This window comes from Triturus cristatus, chromosome 1_2 (genome assembly GCF_964204655.1).
Source record: "Triturus cristatus chromosome 1_2, aTriCri1.1, whole genome shotgun sequence".
NCBI lineage: Eukaryota > Metazoa > Chordata > Amphibia > Caudata > Salamandridae > Triturus > Triturus cristatus.
The window spans coordinates 509,449,616-509,467,782 of NC_140580.1; the positions used below are offsets into that span (position 1 = coordinate 509,449,616).

The following is an 18,167-nucleotide window of genomic DNA, read 5'->3' on the forward strand; positions in this document are numbered from 1 at the left end:
GGTCAATGAGGTAATCATGAATTTCTGTTTTATGTTTGACCAGGGATCTGCAGTTAATAAGGGTGAGTTTTATATGGGCTTGCTGAGGTGCAGTGTTGCGTGGTTTGAAACTGAAAGGACAGCTGGAACAGCGTGTGGTCCCTTCCCCTGCCTGTAATTGGTGGATTTGGGAAAAAGGGGGTGGTGATGGACAGAGTTTCTGAATGATGCAGAATACTCTTACCAAGTCAAGAGATCATGGTTTTAATCCATCACCGTTTTTTAGCTCACTGCACCATCCCAGCTCAGAACCAGGCTACATGCAAATTAGTCTGTACCTGTCCCAGTGCATGATGGGAACAGGGCAAACCAAACTACCGAGCCAATTCTTATCCTGGGAAGGAAACAAGCTTCCGGGGACCGGTTTCTGGCATCACAGCCTTCGTCGGCCCGGCTTGCCTGAATCCTGATGGTGCAATGAGCAAGGGACTCACGTCTGAGCATACCCTCCCACACTGAGTGTGGATAAAATCGATTTGGGAAAAAGGGGGTGGTGATGGACAGAGTTTCTGAATGATGCAGAATACTCTTACCAAGTCAAGAGATCATGGTTTTAATCCATCACCGTTTTTTAGCTCACTGCACCATCCCAGCTCAGAACCAGGCTACATGCAAATTAGTCTGTACCTGTCCCAGTGCATGATGGGAACAGGGCAAACCAAACTACCGAGCCAATTCTTATCCTGGGAAGGAAACAAGCTTCCGGGGACCGGTTTCTGGCATCACAGCCTTCGTCGGCCCGGCTTGCCTGAATCCTGATGGTGCAATGAGCAAGGGACTCACGTCTGAGCATACCCTCCCACACTGAGTGTGGATAAAATCGATTTGGGAAAAAGGGGGTGGTGATGGACAGAGTTTCTGAATGATGCAGAATACTCTTACCAAGTCAAGAGATCATGGTTTTAATCCATCACCGTTTTTTAGCTCACTGCACCATCCCAGCTCAGAACCAGGCTACATGCAAATTAGTCTGTACCTGTCCCAGTGCATGATGGGAACAGGGCAAACCAAACTACCGAGCCAATTCTTATCCTGGGAAGGAAACAAGCTTCCGGGGACCGGTTTCTGGCATCACAGCCTTCGTCGGCCCGGCTTGCCTGAATCCTGATGGTGCAATGAGCAAGGGACTCACGTCTGAGCATACCCTCCCACACTGAGTGTGGATAAAATCGATTTGGGAAAAAGGGGGTGGTGATGGACAGAGTTTCTGAATGATGCAGAATACTCTTACCAAGTCAAGAGATCATGGTTTTAATCCATCACCGTTTTTTAGCTCACTGCACCATCCCAGCTCAGAACCAGGCTACATGCAAATTAGTCTGTACCTGTCCCAGTGCATGATGGGAACAGGGCAAACCAAACTACCGAGCCAATTCTTATCCTGGGAAGGAAACAAGCTTCCGGGGACCGGTTTCTGGCATCACAGCCTTCGTCGGCCCGGCTTGCCTGAATCCTGATGGTGCAATGAGCAAGGGACTCACGTCTGAGCATACCCTCCCACACTGAGTGTGGATAAAATCGATTTGGGAAAAAGGGGGTGGTGATGGACAGAGTTTCTGAATGATGCAGAATACTCTTACCAAGTCAAGAGATCACGGTTTTAATCCATCACCGTTTTTTAGCTCACTGCACCATCCCAGCTCAGAACCAGGCTACATGCAAATTAGTCTGTACCTGTCCCAGTGCATGATGGGAACAGGGCAAACCAAACTACCGAGCCAATTCTTATCCTGGGAAGGAAACAAGCTTCCGGGGACCGGTTTCTGGCATCACAGCCTTCGTCGGCCCGGCTTGCCTGAATCCTGATGGTGCAATGAGCAAGGGACTCACGTCTGAGCATACCCTCCCACACTGAGTGTGGATAAAATCGATTTGGGAAAAAGGGGGTGGTGATGGACAGAGTTTCTGAATGATGCAGAATACTCTTACCAAGTCAAGAGATCACGGTTTTAATCCATCACCGTTTTTTAGCTCACTGCACCATCCCAGCTCAGAACCAGGCTACATGCAAATTAGTCTGTACCTGTCCCAGTGCATGATGGGAACAGGGCAAACCAAACTACCGAGCCAATTCTTATCCTGGGAAGGAAACAAGCTTCCGGGGCCCGGTTTCTGGCATCACAGCCTTCGTCGGCCCGGCTTGCCTGAATCCTGATGGTGCAATGAGCAAGGGACTCACGTCTGAGCATACCCTCCCACACTGAGTGTGGATAAAATCGATTTGGGAAAAAGGGGGTGGTGATGGACAGAGTTTCTGAATGATGCAGAATACTCTTACCAAGTCAAGAGATCATGGTTTTAATCCATCACCGTTTTTTAGCTCACTGCACCATCCCAGCTCAGAACCAGGCTACATGCAAATTAGTCTGTACCTGTCCCAGTGCATGATGGGAACAGGGCAAACCAAACTACCGAGCCAATTCTTATCCTGGGAAGGAAACAAGCTTCCGGGGACCGGTTTCTGGCATCACAGCCTTCGTTGGCCCGGCGTGCCTGAATCCTGATGGTGCAATGAGCAAGGGACTCACGTCTGAGCATACCCTCCCACACTGAGTGTGGATAAAATCGATTTGGGAAAAAGGGGGTGGTGATGGACAGAGTTTCTGAATGATGCAGAATACTCTTACCAAGTCAAGAGATCATGGTTTTAATCCATCACCGTTTTTTAGCTCACTGCACCATCCCAGCTCAGAACCAGGCTACATGCAAATTAGTCTGTACCTGTCCCAGTGCATGATGGGAACAGGGCAAACCAAACTACCGAGCCAATTCTTATCCTGGGAAGGAAACAAGCTTCCGGGGACCGGTTTCTGGCATCACAGCCTTCGTCGGCCCGGCTTGCCTGAATCCTGATGGTGCAATGAGCAAGGGACTCACGTCTGAGCATACCCTCCCACACGGAGTGTGGATAAAATCGATTTGGGAAAAAGGGGGTGGTGATGGACAGAGTTTCTGAATGATGCAGAATACTCTTACCAAGTCAAGAGATCATGGTTTTAATCCATCACCGTTTTTTAGCTCACTGCACCATCCCAGCTCAGAACCAGGCTACATGCAAATTAGTCTGTACCTGTCCCAGTGCATGATGGGAACAGGGCAAACCAAACTACCGAGCCAATTCTTATCCTGGGAAGGAAACAAGCTTCCGGGGACCGGTTTCTGGCATCACAGCCTTCGTCGGCCCGGCTTGCCTGAATCCTGATGGTGCAATGAGCAAGGGACTCACGTCTGAGCATACCCTCCCACACTGAGTGTGGATAAAATCGATTTGGGAAAAAGGGGGTGGTGATGGACAGAGTTTCTGAATGATGCAGAATACTCTTACCAAGTCAAGAGATCATGGTTTTAATCCATCACCGTTTTTTAGCTCACTGCACCATCCCAGCTCAGAACCAGGCTACATGCAAATTAGTCTGTACCTGTCCCAGTGCATGATGGGAACAGGGCAAACCAAACTACCGAGCCAATTCTTATCCTGGGAAGGAAACAAGCTTCCGGGGACCGGTTTCTGGCATCACAGCCTTCGTCGGCCCGGCTTGCCTGAATCCTGATGGTGCAATGAGCAAGGGACTCACGTCTGAGCATACCCTCCCACACTGAGTGTGGATAAAATCGATTTGGGAAAAAGGGGGTGGTGATGGACAGAGTTTCTGAATGATGCAGAATACTCTTACCAAGTCAAGAGATCATGGTTTTAATCCATCACCGTTTTTTAGCTCACTGCACCATCCCAGCTCAGAACCAGGCTACATGCAAATTAGTCTGTACCTGTCCCAGTGCATGATGGGAACAGGGCAAACCAAACTACCGAGCCAATTCTTATCCTGGGAAGGAAACAAGCTTCCGGGGACCGGTTTCTGGCATCACAGCCTTCGTCGGCCCGGCTTGCCTGAATCCTGATGGTGCAATGAGCAAGGGACTCACGTCTGAGCATACCCTCCCACACTGAGTGTGGATAAAATCGATTTGGGAAAAAGGGGGTGGTGATGGACAGAGTTTCTGAATGATGCAGAATACTCTTACCAAGTCAAGAGATCATGGTTTTAATCCATCACCGTTTTTTAGCTCACTGCACCATCCCAGCTCAGAACCAGGCTACATGCAAATTAGTCTGTACCTGTCCCAGTGCATGATGGGAACAGGGCAAACCAAACTACCGAGCCAATTCTTATCCTGGGAAGGAAACAAGCTTCCGGGGACCGGTTTCTGGCATCACAGCCTTCGTCGGCCCGGCTTGCCTGAATCCTGATGGTGCAATGAGCAAGGGACTCACGTCTGAGCATACCCTCCCACACTGAGTGTGGATAAAATCGATTTGGGAAAAAGGGGGTGGTGATGGACAGAGTTTCTGAATGATGCAGAATACTCTTACCAAGTCAAGAGATCATGGTTTTAATCCATCACCGTTTTTTAGCTCACTGCACCATCCCAGCTCAGAACCAGGCTACATGCAAATTAGTCTGTACCTGTCCCAGTGCATGATGGGAACAGGGCAAACCAAACTACCGAGCCAATTCTTATCCTGGGAAGGAAACAAGCTTCCGGGGACCGGTTTCTGGCATCACAGCCTTCGTCGGCCCGGCTTGCCTGAATCCTGATGGTGCAATGAGCAAGGGACTCACGTCTGAGCATACCCTCCCACACTGAGTGTGGATAAAATCGATTTGGGAAAAAGGGGGTGGTGATGGACAGAGTTTCTGAATGATGCAGAATACTCTTACCAAGTCAAGAGATCATGGTTTTAATCCATCACCGTTTTTTAGCTCACTGCACCATCCCAGCTCAGAACCAGGCTACATGCAAATTAGTCTGTACCTGTCCCAGTGCATGATGGGAACAGGGCAAACCAAACTACCGAGCCAATTCTTATCCTGGGAAGGAAACAAGCTTCCGGGGACCGGTTTCTGGCATCACAGCCTTCGTCGGCCCGGCTTGCCTGAATCCTGATGGTGCAATGAGCAAGGGACTCACGTCTGAGCATACCCTCCCACACTGAGTGTGGATAAAATCGATTTGGGAAAAAGGGGGTGGTGATGGACAGAGTTTCTGAATGATGCAGAATACTCTTACCAAGTCAAGAGATCATGGTTTTAATCCATCACCGTTTTTTAGCTCACTGCACCATCCCAGCTCAGAACCAGGCTACATGCAAATTAGTCTGTACCTGTCCCAGTGCATGATGGGAACAGGGCAAACCAAACTACCGAGCCAATTCTTATCCTGGGAAGGAAACAAGCTTCCGGGGACCGGTTTCTGGCATCACAGCCTTCGTCGGCCCGGCTTGCCTGAATCCTGATGGTGCAATGAGCAAGGGACTCACGTCTGAGCATACCCTCCCACACTGAGTGTGGATAAAATCGATTTGGGAAAAAGGGGGTGGTGATGGACAGAGTTTCTGAATGATGCAGAATACTCTTACCAAGTCAAGAGATCATGGTTTTAATCCATCACCGTTTATTAGCTCACTGCACCATCCCAGCTCAGAACCAGGCTACATGCAAATTAGTCTGTACCTGTCCCAGTGCATGATGGGAACAGGGCAAACCAAACTACCGAGCCAATTCTTATCCTGGGAAGGAAACAAGCTTCCGGGGACCGGTTTCTGGCATCACAGCCTTCGTCGGCCCGGCTTGCCTGAATCCTGATGGTGCAATGAGCAAGGGACTCACGTCTGAGCATACCCTCCCACACTGAGTGTGGATAAAATCGATTTGGGAAAAAGGGGGTGGTGATGGACAGAGTTTCTGAATGATGCAGAATACTCTTACCAAGTCAAGAGATCATGGTTTTAATCCATCACCGTTTTTTAGCTCACTGCACCATCCCAGCTCAGAACCAGGCTACATGCAAATTAGTCTGTACCTGTCCCAGTGCATGATGGGAACAGGGCAAACCAAACTACCGAGCCAATTCTTATCCTGGGAAGGAAACAAGCTTCCGGGGACCGGTTTCTGGCATCACAGCCTTCGTCGGCCCGGCTTGCCTGAATCCTGATGGTGCAATGAGCAAGGGACTCACGTCTGAGCATACCCTCCCACACTGAGTGTGGATAAAATCGATTTGGGAAAAAGGGGGTGGTGATGGACAGAGTTTCTGAATGATGCAGAATACTCTTACCAAGTCAAGAGATCATGGTTTTAATCCATCACCGTTTGGTTTTTGCTTTGTTCGCCATAAGTTGGCAGGGTATGCTCAGACGTGAGTCCCTTGCTCACTTTGCCACTGGATTCAAGCAAGCCTGGCTGAAGACGGCTGAAATGCCAGAAACCGGTCCTAGGAAGCTTGTTTCCGGTCCAGGGAAGACATGGCTTGGCAGTTCGGGCTGCACTGTTCCCATGAGGCACAGGGTCAGACTGATTTGCATATGGCCATGTCTGAACTGGGGTGGCAGAGTGGGCTAAAGAACAGTGATGGATTAAACCCAGATCAGTTGACTGGGGGTGAGTGCTTGCAATATTCAACACTCCGTCCATCATTTCCTTTGGTTTTTGCTTTGTTCGCCATAAGTTGGCAGGGTATGCTCAGACGTGAGTCCCTTGCTCACTTTGCCACTGGATTCAAGCAAGCCTGGCTGAAGACGGCTGAAATGCCAGAAACCGGTCCTAGGAAGCTTGTTTCCGGTCCAGGGAAGACATGGCTTGGCAGTTCGGGCTGCACTGTTCCCATGAGGCACAGGGTCAGACTGATTTGCATATGGCCATGTCTGAACTGGGGTGGCAGAGTGGGCTAAAGAACAGTGATGGATTAAACCCAGATCAGTTGACTGGGGGTGAGTGCTTGCAATATTCAACACTCCGTCCATCATTTCCTTTGGTTTTTGTAATTGGTGGAAGCAGGCTTCAGCCAGTGGCTGATCCAGAGACCGTAGGCCGCTGCCCGAATAACGCAGGTGCTGTGCCGGTTTAAAACGGGCATAGTGGTGGGCCCCAGGCCCCAGACGGGCTTGCCTTTGGCGCACCGGCCGCACGCCCGCCGCGCGCGTCCCCTCACATATGCTACTTAAGTTATGTGGCTGAGTCAGCTGGTCACGTAGGCCAGGAGAGTCAGGGGGAGGAGTCGCGTCCCTCCGCTCAATCGGTATTCACCGTGGCGGACCGGGGATCGTGAAAGCACAAGAAGGTGAAGATTCTAAGCAGACTAACAGTTTAAATGCCTGTGCGATCGTAGCAGCAGTAGTTTTAAAAGCACTCGAAAATGCAATCAGTTTAAAGCAGACAAGAGCACAAGTTTAAGAGCAAAGTTACAGGGGTTTAAAAATGTCTAAACAAAGTATTTAAAAGCGCAGAGAGATTCCTTACATTCGTTATAATGGCTTCGAAAACTGAAAGCAATTCGAAATGAACAATCTAGCAAAAGTGTGCCTTTTATTACACTCATGCAGAACACGGCTATTGACATGTATTACACTGATTTACAACAATCACATGAAGAAAGTACTGTATTGCAGCACTGTTTTAAGGTAAATTTGGTATGAAAATACTTGGGTAAAATAAAGGTGAAACGCATTCCAACTTCCAATTCCATTAGTGAGCAAGGATTAAACAGCACACAGTTTTAGAGCCACGATCAGCAATTCTAAAATGGTCCTTCAGATCACTAGGACGACATATTTACAGAGGTCAAAATATAGTCTTTAAATATGCAATCCTAGTTTGTAATGGAAAGGTTTGACCTTCATAGTAGGTGTACTATATAACAAGTTTTATTTGTAACAATTGCAGGAAACTATAATAATTGCACTTTCTCAGAAGCAAAACTTACCACAACATCACTTCTCATCTTTCCAAAAGTCTTTATGAGATGAGCATAATGATAGTCCTCCATCTGCCTTAAGATTCCTGTCATGCTGGCTACGAAGTTTCCCTGGAATACATGATAAAATTACAAGTTTAAAATTGTAGATGAGGGGAGGTGATCATCTAGCTAAAGGAGTTCCAGCCACACACATTTGACACAATTCACAGTTTTTAAGGTAAGCATGTGGTCTTTTCGAATATATATTTGGTTTTAGCTTTGCGACTGAAGCATTTATGCAATGTCAAAGCTCAAAATATTCTCAAATGATATATTAACATTATAAAAAGTGAAACCTTTGGCAGCCAACATCATGAAAACAAGAACTGTTCACAAAATTGCACTTTGCTCTCACTGGACTGGGAAAAATATTATCAATTATTTGAAGATAAAATGGCACATCATTTTTTCGAGAGCACACCCAAGAAGCTTTAATCATGAAGGTATTACACAAACCAACAAAACACATTTTAACGCCTACTATTTTTCTTACTCTTTTCGGTTTTTCATGACCTCATTTAGAAGCTCCAGTTTCTTAAAAAAATTGCAGCCGGATTTTCTACCATGTGTCAGTGTACGATCAGTGGCTGCTGGCAGGGAATGAGGGCGGGAAGCCGGAAAGGGGGGGTCAAAATATTTAAAAATCAAACAAAACACTTACCTCCTCGCGCCGCGGCCGCCTCCGTCATTGCTGAAGAGTACCACGTAGGTACATATATGTTGGGTTGGGTATAGACAATCTAGACTTAGACGTCTATATATTTTTTCCGATATTTAGACCTCAATATTCCTTTTGATATTTCGGGTTCGATATTCAGAGTGCACACCAAGGGAAACAATTTACATGAGTGCGTCTGCTATACCAGTCACTGAGATAAATAAAGTATGCTGTGGAGATCTCGTAAAATGTCGTTGGACTTGGTTTGCATTGCCTTGACCCTCCCTCCTGCTGTTAGGCACTGACTGTATGAGCAGCAGTTATGCACACTAACGTGCATGGCTTCTGCTAACTACTAAAATATTTACCACTGAGAACGTAACTGCAGAGTCGTCTGATGCTCAGCCAATAGAAAAACCAGCTTAAGTGAGAGGATGCAATGTTTTTAGGTCTCGCCTAGCGACGCAGCGCATGCGCTGTCTCTCCTTGGCGAGACCTATTGTCGTCGGTTTTGCTAGCAAAGGGGGACAGGAGATATGCACGCCGCCGGACAGACGTGCACGCATGCGCCCGGACAGGCGATGTGCATGCTTTCACTTTCCCCCTTTCATTCAATGCCGCTCACACGCGTGCACATCTCCTGTCCCCCCCTGTCTCCTGCTCGCTGTGCCTGTGCGGACAGGAGATGAGCACGCGGAGACAGCTTGTGATTTTTTGCTATTCTTTGACTTTCCTCCACTGCTGCTCGAGGCACCCCTGCTACAGGCTGCACCTCTGCTCACACACGGCAGTCCCTTCCATTCACACACACACACACTGCCTTGGCTGATAAACTGCCCTCCGCCTCTCAGCTGCCTGCCCCTTGAGCTCATGCGCTGCTCCTGTATATACGTGGCCCCTCACATGAAATACCCCTGGGGTCCCAGCCCAAGGTCCCACAAAACTTGGCGCCCATGTCTATGGCTGCCTTTGGAGCTTCCCAGTAATGCTGCTCTTTGTATTGTATTTGTGGTCCCTAAGTCTGTGCCGTGGTTGTTCTGTGACAGTGTGACTTCCATCTTCCTGTTACACCACCCATGACCCCCGACCCCCTCTTTTCGGCTGCATTGAGTGAGATATTACCTCCTGGTGATTTTTTGACCCCTGTAAATAGTTTGCCCATGGCTTCCCTTGTGGCCACTTTGCCTGCGTGAACGGCGGCTGCTTCTTTGAAATGCAGTGGGTCTAGAATTTACAAGAGTTTGAGCTATTTGCATTGTAAATGACAATGCCTTTTGTTTATTGATTAATTATCAAAACACATAAATAAAAGGCAGTGGCATTTACAATGCCAATAGCTTAAACTCTCGCAAATGCAAGACCTATTGCATTGCAAATGCTTGTTTAAGGCAGATACAGGTACACACATCTCCTATAAGGATCGGGAAGGGGGAGAAAGTTCCAGTGTGTTTATCACAAATAAGTAAGACGGTAATTGACCCCTCTTTGGCAAGAGAAACGTGCAAGAGTAAAGGTACTGTGTTTCACTTTGTAGGACACGTTGTTCTTATCTGTATAGGAGTGAAGGTATTGTGTGTCTCGTGACACTTTATTCCTCGTCAGTTTAGGAGTAAAGGTCCTGTGTGCCTGATGACACTTTGTCAATGTCAGTATAAGAGTAAAGGTACTATGTGTCTTATGACACTCTGTCCTTGTCAGTATAGGAGTAAAGGTACTGTGTGTCTCATGACACTGTCAGTGTCAGTATACGAGTGAAGGTAGTGTGTGTCTCGTGACACGTTATTCCTCGTCAGTATAGGAGTGAAGGTACTATGTGTCTTACTTGGTCCTTGTCAGTATAGGAGTGAAGGTACTGTGTGTCTCGTGACACTTTATCCTTGTCAGTATAGTGTCTTGGTAAAGCTTCCGACACATCTGCTATGTTTTTAGTGAGGCACTGCAGTCATAGACTATGATGGGCCACCATGTTCCCACTCCCCACAGAGAGCGATGCGCCAGGGTGCCCTGGACTCATTCTTTAAGGTCCAGCCATGTGATAATGACAGTACTAGGCAGCTCAATTATATTTTATATATTGATAAACAATATGCTTTGATACATATATGGAAATCAAAAGTGCTTCCTGAACAGTGTTAAGGAGGCTGAGAATTTGATAGTATGTTGATAAATCAGTTGTCCATAGGCACTAATCAATTGTCTTTTTGTACGTTGAACCGCAGCTGGGATTAATCTGTGCAATCTGTTATAGGTATTTGTTGATATTTATGTAATGTCTTTAGTGGAACCCGGAGTAAACCAATAGTGAGTCTGTAGTTAGGCCTGGTTATGCTCCGGATCAACAACGCACAGGAGTACCCAGATGTTGGAAAACAAGGCAGCATCTGTGAGGCCTGCACAAATAACATGACTACATTTGTCCTTCACTGGGAACCAAACACCCAATTGTAGCGCCTGATTCTCAGAGGGTAGCGTTGCAGAGCAGTCTGAGGCTTACTCAAGGGAGGTGGTGTGAGCTAGTAATCGCCATTTGCAGGTGCACAAAAATAACACTCAATAATTGATTGTCCAGTCTGTACTTTGCTTTATAAAAGTAAGATTACATTTATTAAACACACACACTACTCAATACCATGCACCAATTTACAAATATACATAAGCTGTTGGAATTACTTTGTGACATTGCATAACATCTCCACCCCTCCCACAGGGGGGGTGGGGTCTAGTACCACCACTCCCATGTATGCACATCAACTTGCCCCCAATGCAGTTAGTTGAACATAACCTGGAGCGAGGGCCCTGCGCACTGGCACCATCCCAATGGCAACCCACCCCATTACCTCAACAAGCATTAAAAAGGGGTAAACCTGCCTTGGTGACACATGACCCTGACTGAGCATCTCCTACTGACTATAAAGTTGGCACCTCTATATCTTAAGGGCTAGCAGTCTGGGGAATTCACCTAAGCGCAGCAGCAAGAATCCATGTTTACGCACACTTTAGAATGACAGTACTCATCACCTTGGTTGATCATTTGAATGCATTGCAATTACAGCCCCTTAGGGCATCACAGATGAAATGAAAGGATTGCTCATATACAGCCATACACCCTAGCAGGACTGTCTGGCCACATAGCCCCACTTGGCCTATGACCTCTCCTTACACATGTGACTTACAGTCCCATCAAAAGAAGTACTCCTGTCAACTACACTTGCAGTGTGCCTCTTCACTTTAAAAGGAATCACAAAAGCATGGGATTACGTAAATACAGCCAGACCCCCTAGCAGGAGGGTCCAGCAACATAACTCCATTTAGCTTAACATCACCTTACACAGGTACTTCACTTTACAAATGTGACTTTCAGTCCACCTAAAAACAAATAACCAATAGCAAATGCATTTCGGTGCAATCACACCACTTCACCTCCAGGGGATGCCCTTCTCCAGACATCCCCAACTCAGCCCTTCTGCTGAGCCCTTGAGGGGTTATTCTTTCAGATGCCCCGTGAAACTTAGGGGTGGACTGTTCTTCTTTATGCTGGGGGAGACTGCGGTGCTCCTGCCGCCCCCCTGCACCCCTTTTCACAGATGAGGTTGACCCCCTCCTCTGGAGGCCACCAGGCACAAAAATGGCAGATTTCTTTGTGCTGGGGGGGGGGGGGGGGAAGACTGTGCTCCCCCAGCCGCTCCCCCAGCACCTTTTTACAAGTGAGGGTGGCCACTCTCCTCTGGGTGCCACAAAGCACCAAAACAGCAGATTTCCAAATTCCTGGCGAGGTATTATGGGGCACTTCATGCTCCTCTTTACCAGCCCCCGCCACTGGGAACACTCTCCTCTTCCCTCAGGGTCTCTGATTCAGCAGGGTGCTGTCTTCACTGGCTCCCTGCGCCAGCCTCTCGCCAGGCTCTCCTTCTGGGACTCACCAGCCCCCGCCACTGGGAACACTCTCCTCTTCCCTCAGGGTCTCTGATTCAGCAGGGTGCTGTCTTCACTGGCTCCCTGCGCCAGCCTCTCGCCAGGCTCTCCTTCTGGGACTCTGTTCTCCCTGCGCAGAGGCCCCTGCTTCTGTGCACCAGTCCTGGGCTCTTCTTCTGGTGCTGATAGAGTCCTGGGGGCAGTCAGGGGGTCTCTCCTTCCAACTGCCCATTGCGCCAGGCTCCAGCACCTTCACCCTCAGCAGACCACACCCCAGAGAACCCTTCTCTTCCTGTGCAAGCACTTTTTAAAAGTTGAGTAGGGGGCTTGCAGAAAGTCTCTGTTGGTCCTATCAAACAGCGACACATCACGTCCCTGCCCCTGCTCCCTCCTTGTCCAGCCTCTGAGCTTGTTCAAAATGGTGTCCTCCAGGGTTACTGGCCACATGTCTGAAGCCTCATCCCCCACGCTGCCTTCCCTCCTTGGTGCAGCCTGGTGCCTGGCACCCAGTGACAGCTGCTAATTGATGAGCCTGCATCCCCTCCCATCTTCTCTTCGTGGAGAGGAGGCCCTAGCTTGTGGAAGAAAGGTTATCAATCCATCCAGCTGAGGTCAGCCCTCAGCCTGGGTCTGGTCCTGGCTGGCTTACAGAAATATGACAGTTCTGGATGACCCAAAAGCAGTACAAATATGACTTTGGACTCTGCAGAATACTTCTTTTCACCTCCAATACAATGGACTTTAGGGCATGTCTGGAAACTGTAGGCCTTGTGGAAGTTAATTTATCCATGGGCCCCACATTCCCTTAGGGAAATAATGAAGTGAAAACACAGTAAAACACACTGACTTTCCCTGGCATGTTTCTTTCCAGCGTATAAAGCCTATTCCATATCACCACCTAATACTGCATAAGTCCTGCCACACCATTCCCTTTGTAGCTGCTCCTGGACTGCACACGCTAGGAATCTCCCCTGCGCAGCCCGTACACGTGTGCGCGCGCATGTTCACATGTGTCTGCATGTAACCAGCCCGGTGTCCCTTACTCCAGCTGCTGCGCAGTGGCCTGGTCAAGCCAGGGGAACACCAGTAAAATCCCCATGCAGTCTCTTACATCCTGAGTTCACTGTGGGTGAGTCCCAACTTATGAGGCTCCCCCACAGTAAAAGCTATACAATTAGGTGATCAAAAAGCAAAAAATCCGGGTGGCCCATAGTGTCAGAACCACCTTCTAACACCAGACAATCATACTCTCCCTTCCATCACACTGCCAAATAAGGAGCTTCTTAGTTTATAAGGGAGGTCGATAGGAGGCCCGTCCAGACATAATTTACAGAAACATAAGGGAGTACTCTGCTACAAACAAAAGTACAACTAATATAGTAAATTTCCTTTGAGGTTTTTTATAAGGTGATTGGTTAGGGGAGCATACCATTCATCCTCTTCTAGGAAAGTATATGCAAGTTCCACTCAGAAGCAATTCATTGAAAATTTAAAAAATCATGAGGTAAGGAAAGAGCTTTATGAGGTCCAACCAGAAGTGATTTGTCAGAAACACTAAACATTACACATTTCCTAGAAAGATGTTCATATGGTTCACACAAAGGGGTTCTATCAGGAACTGGAGAATGTATGCACATTTATTGTAAGAAATTGAAGTGTTCTAAACAATGAGCACATTTCCCTGTTGGAAATAAAAGTGAGGATAGATATAAACACAAATTAAATGAGTTACTGATTAGTGATACACAAAAAGCACAAGAATAAACATAAAGATTGCCATTTCGACACCAGAAGTAGTAAATGCTATTGAGATGACACAGACTCCAGCAGAGGAACTTCCTTATTGTTTGTCAGAATTGGTACCCGTGAGCAGTGGGTTACAATCAGCATCCATTTTAAGTTACAAACATTTGTAAAAGAGAGTTGATCAAGGATTAACATAGAATAACAGGAAGAGTGCTGAAGATTCTTCAATACTATGCTAATGTTCCATCCATAAGCTACTTATTTGCAATCAACACAGAATAAGGGTCTATATAATGGTTTATTTTAGCATTGTACATGGATGTAATCTTAAAGCAAATACTGAATAGTTATATTATGTTAATTAGTTGTAATATGTTAGCAGCCCCTTTACGTAAGAAGGATCAGAGATGAGTTATTTCAAGAGGGTCTTGAAGGTGAATTTTCTTTTGCTTTCTTGATTGGGAGGAATATTGAGTCATTACAAAGCATTCCAGGAATGAACAGGTCCAAATTAGAGAAGGGGATGGCAACAGGGTAATTGCCTGTTACCTCAGCTAGACTTAACTAAAGAACATTCAGGTGCCTAGCCACTGAGAAGACAAGTTGTAGCAAAGGTCACATGCAGAACATGTGATATATCCATTTGAACCAGGTAGGTTGTAGACTGGTCCAAATGGACGAACCAGATTCACAATACATCTACTCCAGCAGCTAATCCTCACTCACATGCCAATATGAAGGGAGGGCAGTATTAACTGGAAGAAAATGAAGAACGGGCAGGGTTGGAACGTTGTACCTGGATAGCGGGCAAAAATAAAAGAAAAGCCCTGGTGACCAGGAAACCCAAGGTACATTCAGAGTCAATTGTCAAAGTCACATCAACCCTGCTGCTAATTTAAATCTGGTGCCAGGATGAAGAATGAAGGTGTAACGCTTAGCCAGGCCTCATTTTACACACAAAGAGTGCTTACATAGGATTCCCGTCATGTTCCTGGCCACTATGGGCCAGAGTAAGCGTCACTAAAGAAGCAAACAACCACAGCAGACCTGAAGGGGGGAGAGAAAAGCTTGTGAGTGTGCAGGAAGGAGGAACAGAGCAAGACGAAAGACCGATCAGAAAGAACCAGTTAAATGAGCAGGAGGAACAGAGAGGTGGAAAGGAAAGGAGAAGAACGGAAGCGATAAAAAGAAAATTGAAGGAACCAAGACTAAAAAAGAGAAAGGTCAACAGAGAGCTTCTGCCAATAATAATGTTAGATGCTACAAACTAAGGGCTAGATGTAAGAATATTACTAATATTGATGACCAAATTGCGTTTTTTTGCGAATCGCTACTTGGTAATTGATATCACTAATGTACAAAGGGGTCATTTAGCCCCTAGTTCTTGGATAGTGATGGATAGTGGGTCGCAAATCGTCCTACCTCATGAATATTAATGAGAAAAGTCTCAATTTGTGACCCACTACGATTCGCTGACATCACAAGGATGGTGCCCTCCTGGGGTCAGCAGACCACCATGTCAGTGATTGCTTTTACATAAAGCAATCTTTTTTTTCGTTTTTCAAACACAGCCCATTTTCCTCAAAGGAAAATGGAATGCCTTTAAAAAGAAAAAAATCAAACATTTAAGTTTAATCTTTTTAAGAGTATTTGGATTTGTTTTTTATAAACCATTTGCAAATCGGTCAAAGAGCAAATCTTTCACAACCGCAATTAAGTCGCAAAACCTTAGTACATACAAATGTGAATCGGTATCAGGAAGGGACGCCCTAAACACGCTCATTTCAAATACCGATTCACAAACCCAAATTGCAATTTAGAAACAGGTTACCGAATCGCAAATAGGGCTTTGTACATTTGAAATGCATTTTTGCATTTGCAAACAGCCTCATTCTGTGAATCGGGCCGTTTGCAACCTCAAAAAGGCTTTGTACATCTAGCCCTATATTCTTATGTAGGATTTGCCGGAAGGAGGACCACCAAAGGGGGTGAACTGCAGGACCAGTGTGCCAAAGGGAAAAAATTCCACACCCTGCTTTTCAGCCATCTGATTTTGAAGAAACAGCATTTCAGAAGGAAGGTAAGAGGTGGCAGGTAATCTGGTTACCAAGCTTCTCCAGTTTGGAGATACTTGTCTCTCAGTCTTTCCTTGAATTCAAACCATTAAGTTTTCTGCAAGTCGGTACCTATTTGCTTTGGGTCAGTTTTTAGTGCCAAGCGCATTTCGGCACCTGTGCTCTGTAAATATTGATAACGAATAACTAAACGATTACTACATTCCTAAGTCTAGATGGCAGACACATTTTTGATAACTCACTGGCATTCAAAGAGTTCAAGATTAACCTTTCAGAGGCATAAACAAACCACAGAACTCCATGGAAAATAAATCTTCACTACAGTATAGGATTGCACTCATTACCATCAACCACCACTGAAAAATGTATTTACATTTTTATTATTGAAGGAGACCATTGACCACCCTCGCTTATAGGCGTTATGGGCATTCTCATAGCAAAAAGGTACAACACACCGGCAACAAGGCTCTGAAGCTGGTGTGAAATTAACTTTTCCAGCCCTGGGTAAAAGAAAAGAAACACAGAGCTATGCAGAAACTACCAGTTCACACGAGATGGTCACAATAATAATAAGGCGGACGTTTCCAACTAATTAAAGTCCTTGTGTACAGACATCTACTCTGCCTAACCTCACTCTTAGTACCAGGGTGATGTTCACTAAAGGGATGGATGGGTTAGGGAATTTGAAAATAGCACGGAGGCTGGTAAACAGACCTCAGTTGATTGCAAAGTCAGTATGCAGAAACGCAATTAGTTTAGGGATTTTATAGTAGCTAGATGAAAAGAACCGTAATTAAACCTATACAATACTTTTACGAAAGCATTACAAAATCTTTTATTGGTTTTCATTTCACTGGTTTGCCTTCTTTTCTCGGCGTACTTACTTCGTATCCACACAAGTAATTTCAAATTATAGTAATGTATTTTGATGGCTACTTCGTGCTAAGATCCTTGCTCGCTTACTCTGATGCCAACAATAACTGAAAACGTAAATAAACCACCTAGTTTAAAGTGTTTTCTGTTAAAAAAAAAACTTTCAGTAGGGTTTGCTGATGTCAGCAAAACCAAAGGGGATAATGGACGGAGTGTTGAACATTGCAAGCACTCACCCCCAGTCAACTGATCTGGGTTTGATCCATCATCATTCTTTAGCTCACTCCACCACCCCAGTTCAGACATGGCCATATGCAAATCAGTCTGACCCTGTGCCTCATTGGAACAGTCCAGACCGAACTGCCAAGCCATGTCTTCCCTGGACCGGAAACAAGCATCCTGGGACCGGTTTCGGGTTCATAACCCTCATCAGCCAGGCTATCTTGAATCCAGTGGCAAAGTGAGCAAGGGACTCACGTCTGGGCATCCCTGCCAACTTATGGCAAACAAAGCAAAACCAAAGGGGATGATGGACAGAGTGTTGAACATTGCAAACACTCACCCCCAGTCAACTGATCTGGGTTTGATCCATCATCATTCTTTAGCTGACTCCACCACTGTGGAAATATGGATTTTTATGATCAGTTATGTCCCCTATCTTGGACCCCAACGGTTTCATGTATAAATCACAAATACATGTATGTTTCCTCCAGTTCCAGTTATGAAGACGCAAACACATGTGCGTCCACCGCCAACATGTCCTCTTTCAGATCCGCCGTGAATGGGCCGGATATTCTATTCCTAAGTATGAAAGGCCACCGGCTTTATATGATTCATTTATCCCATTTTACAGTTCAGGCGAGTAGGCCCTGATTCTGCCATTAAGCCTTTTCCTGCCTTCTGCCTCTGAAAGCTCCAGTCTGAGCTCGCATCTGTACCCATGAACTTTGTCCTACTCCCTGCGCGGCTAACGGTGCCTGACTCGATCTGTCTGCTTGCCAAAAACTGTCTTTCACCTTCAAGATTATCTGCTCTGCTCCGCTCCTCATCCAATGCATTCCTGTCTAGTA

At 46.4% G+C, this 18,167-nt stretch overlaps 1 protein-coding gene across 2 annotated transcripts in view; it reads right to left on the reverse strand.

Annotated features, from left to right (window-relative positions):
* Positions 1 to 18,167, reverse strand: part of DOCK1 (dedicator of cytokinesis 1) — a 1,163,810-nt gene that overhangs the window by 514,532 nt on the left and 631,111 nt on the right. For both annotated transcript variants that reach the window (XM_085606236.1, XM_085606235.1), the window contains exon 28: positions 7,801 to 7,902. In XM_085606236.1, the coding sequence (XP_085462362.1) occupies positions 7,801 to 7,902 (102 nt within the window). The remainder of the gene's footprint in view (positions 1 to 7,800; positions 7,903 to 18,167) is intronic.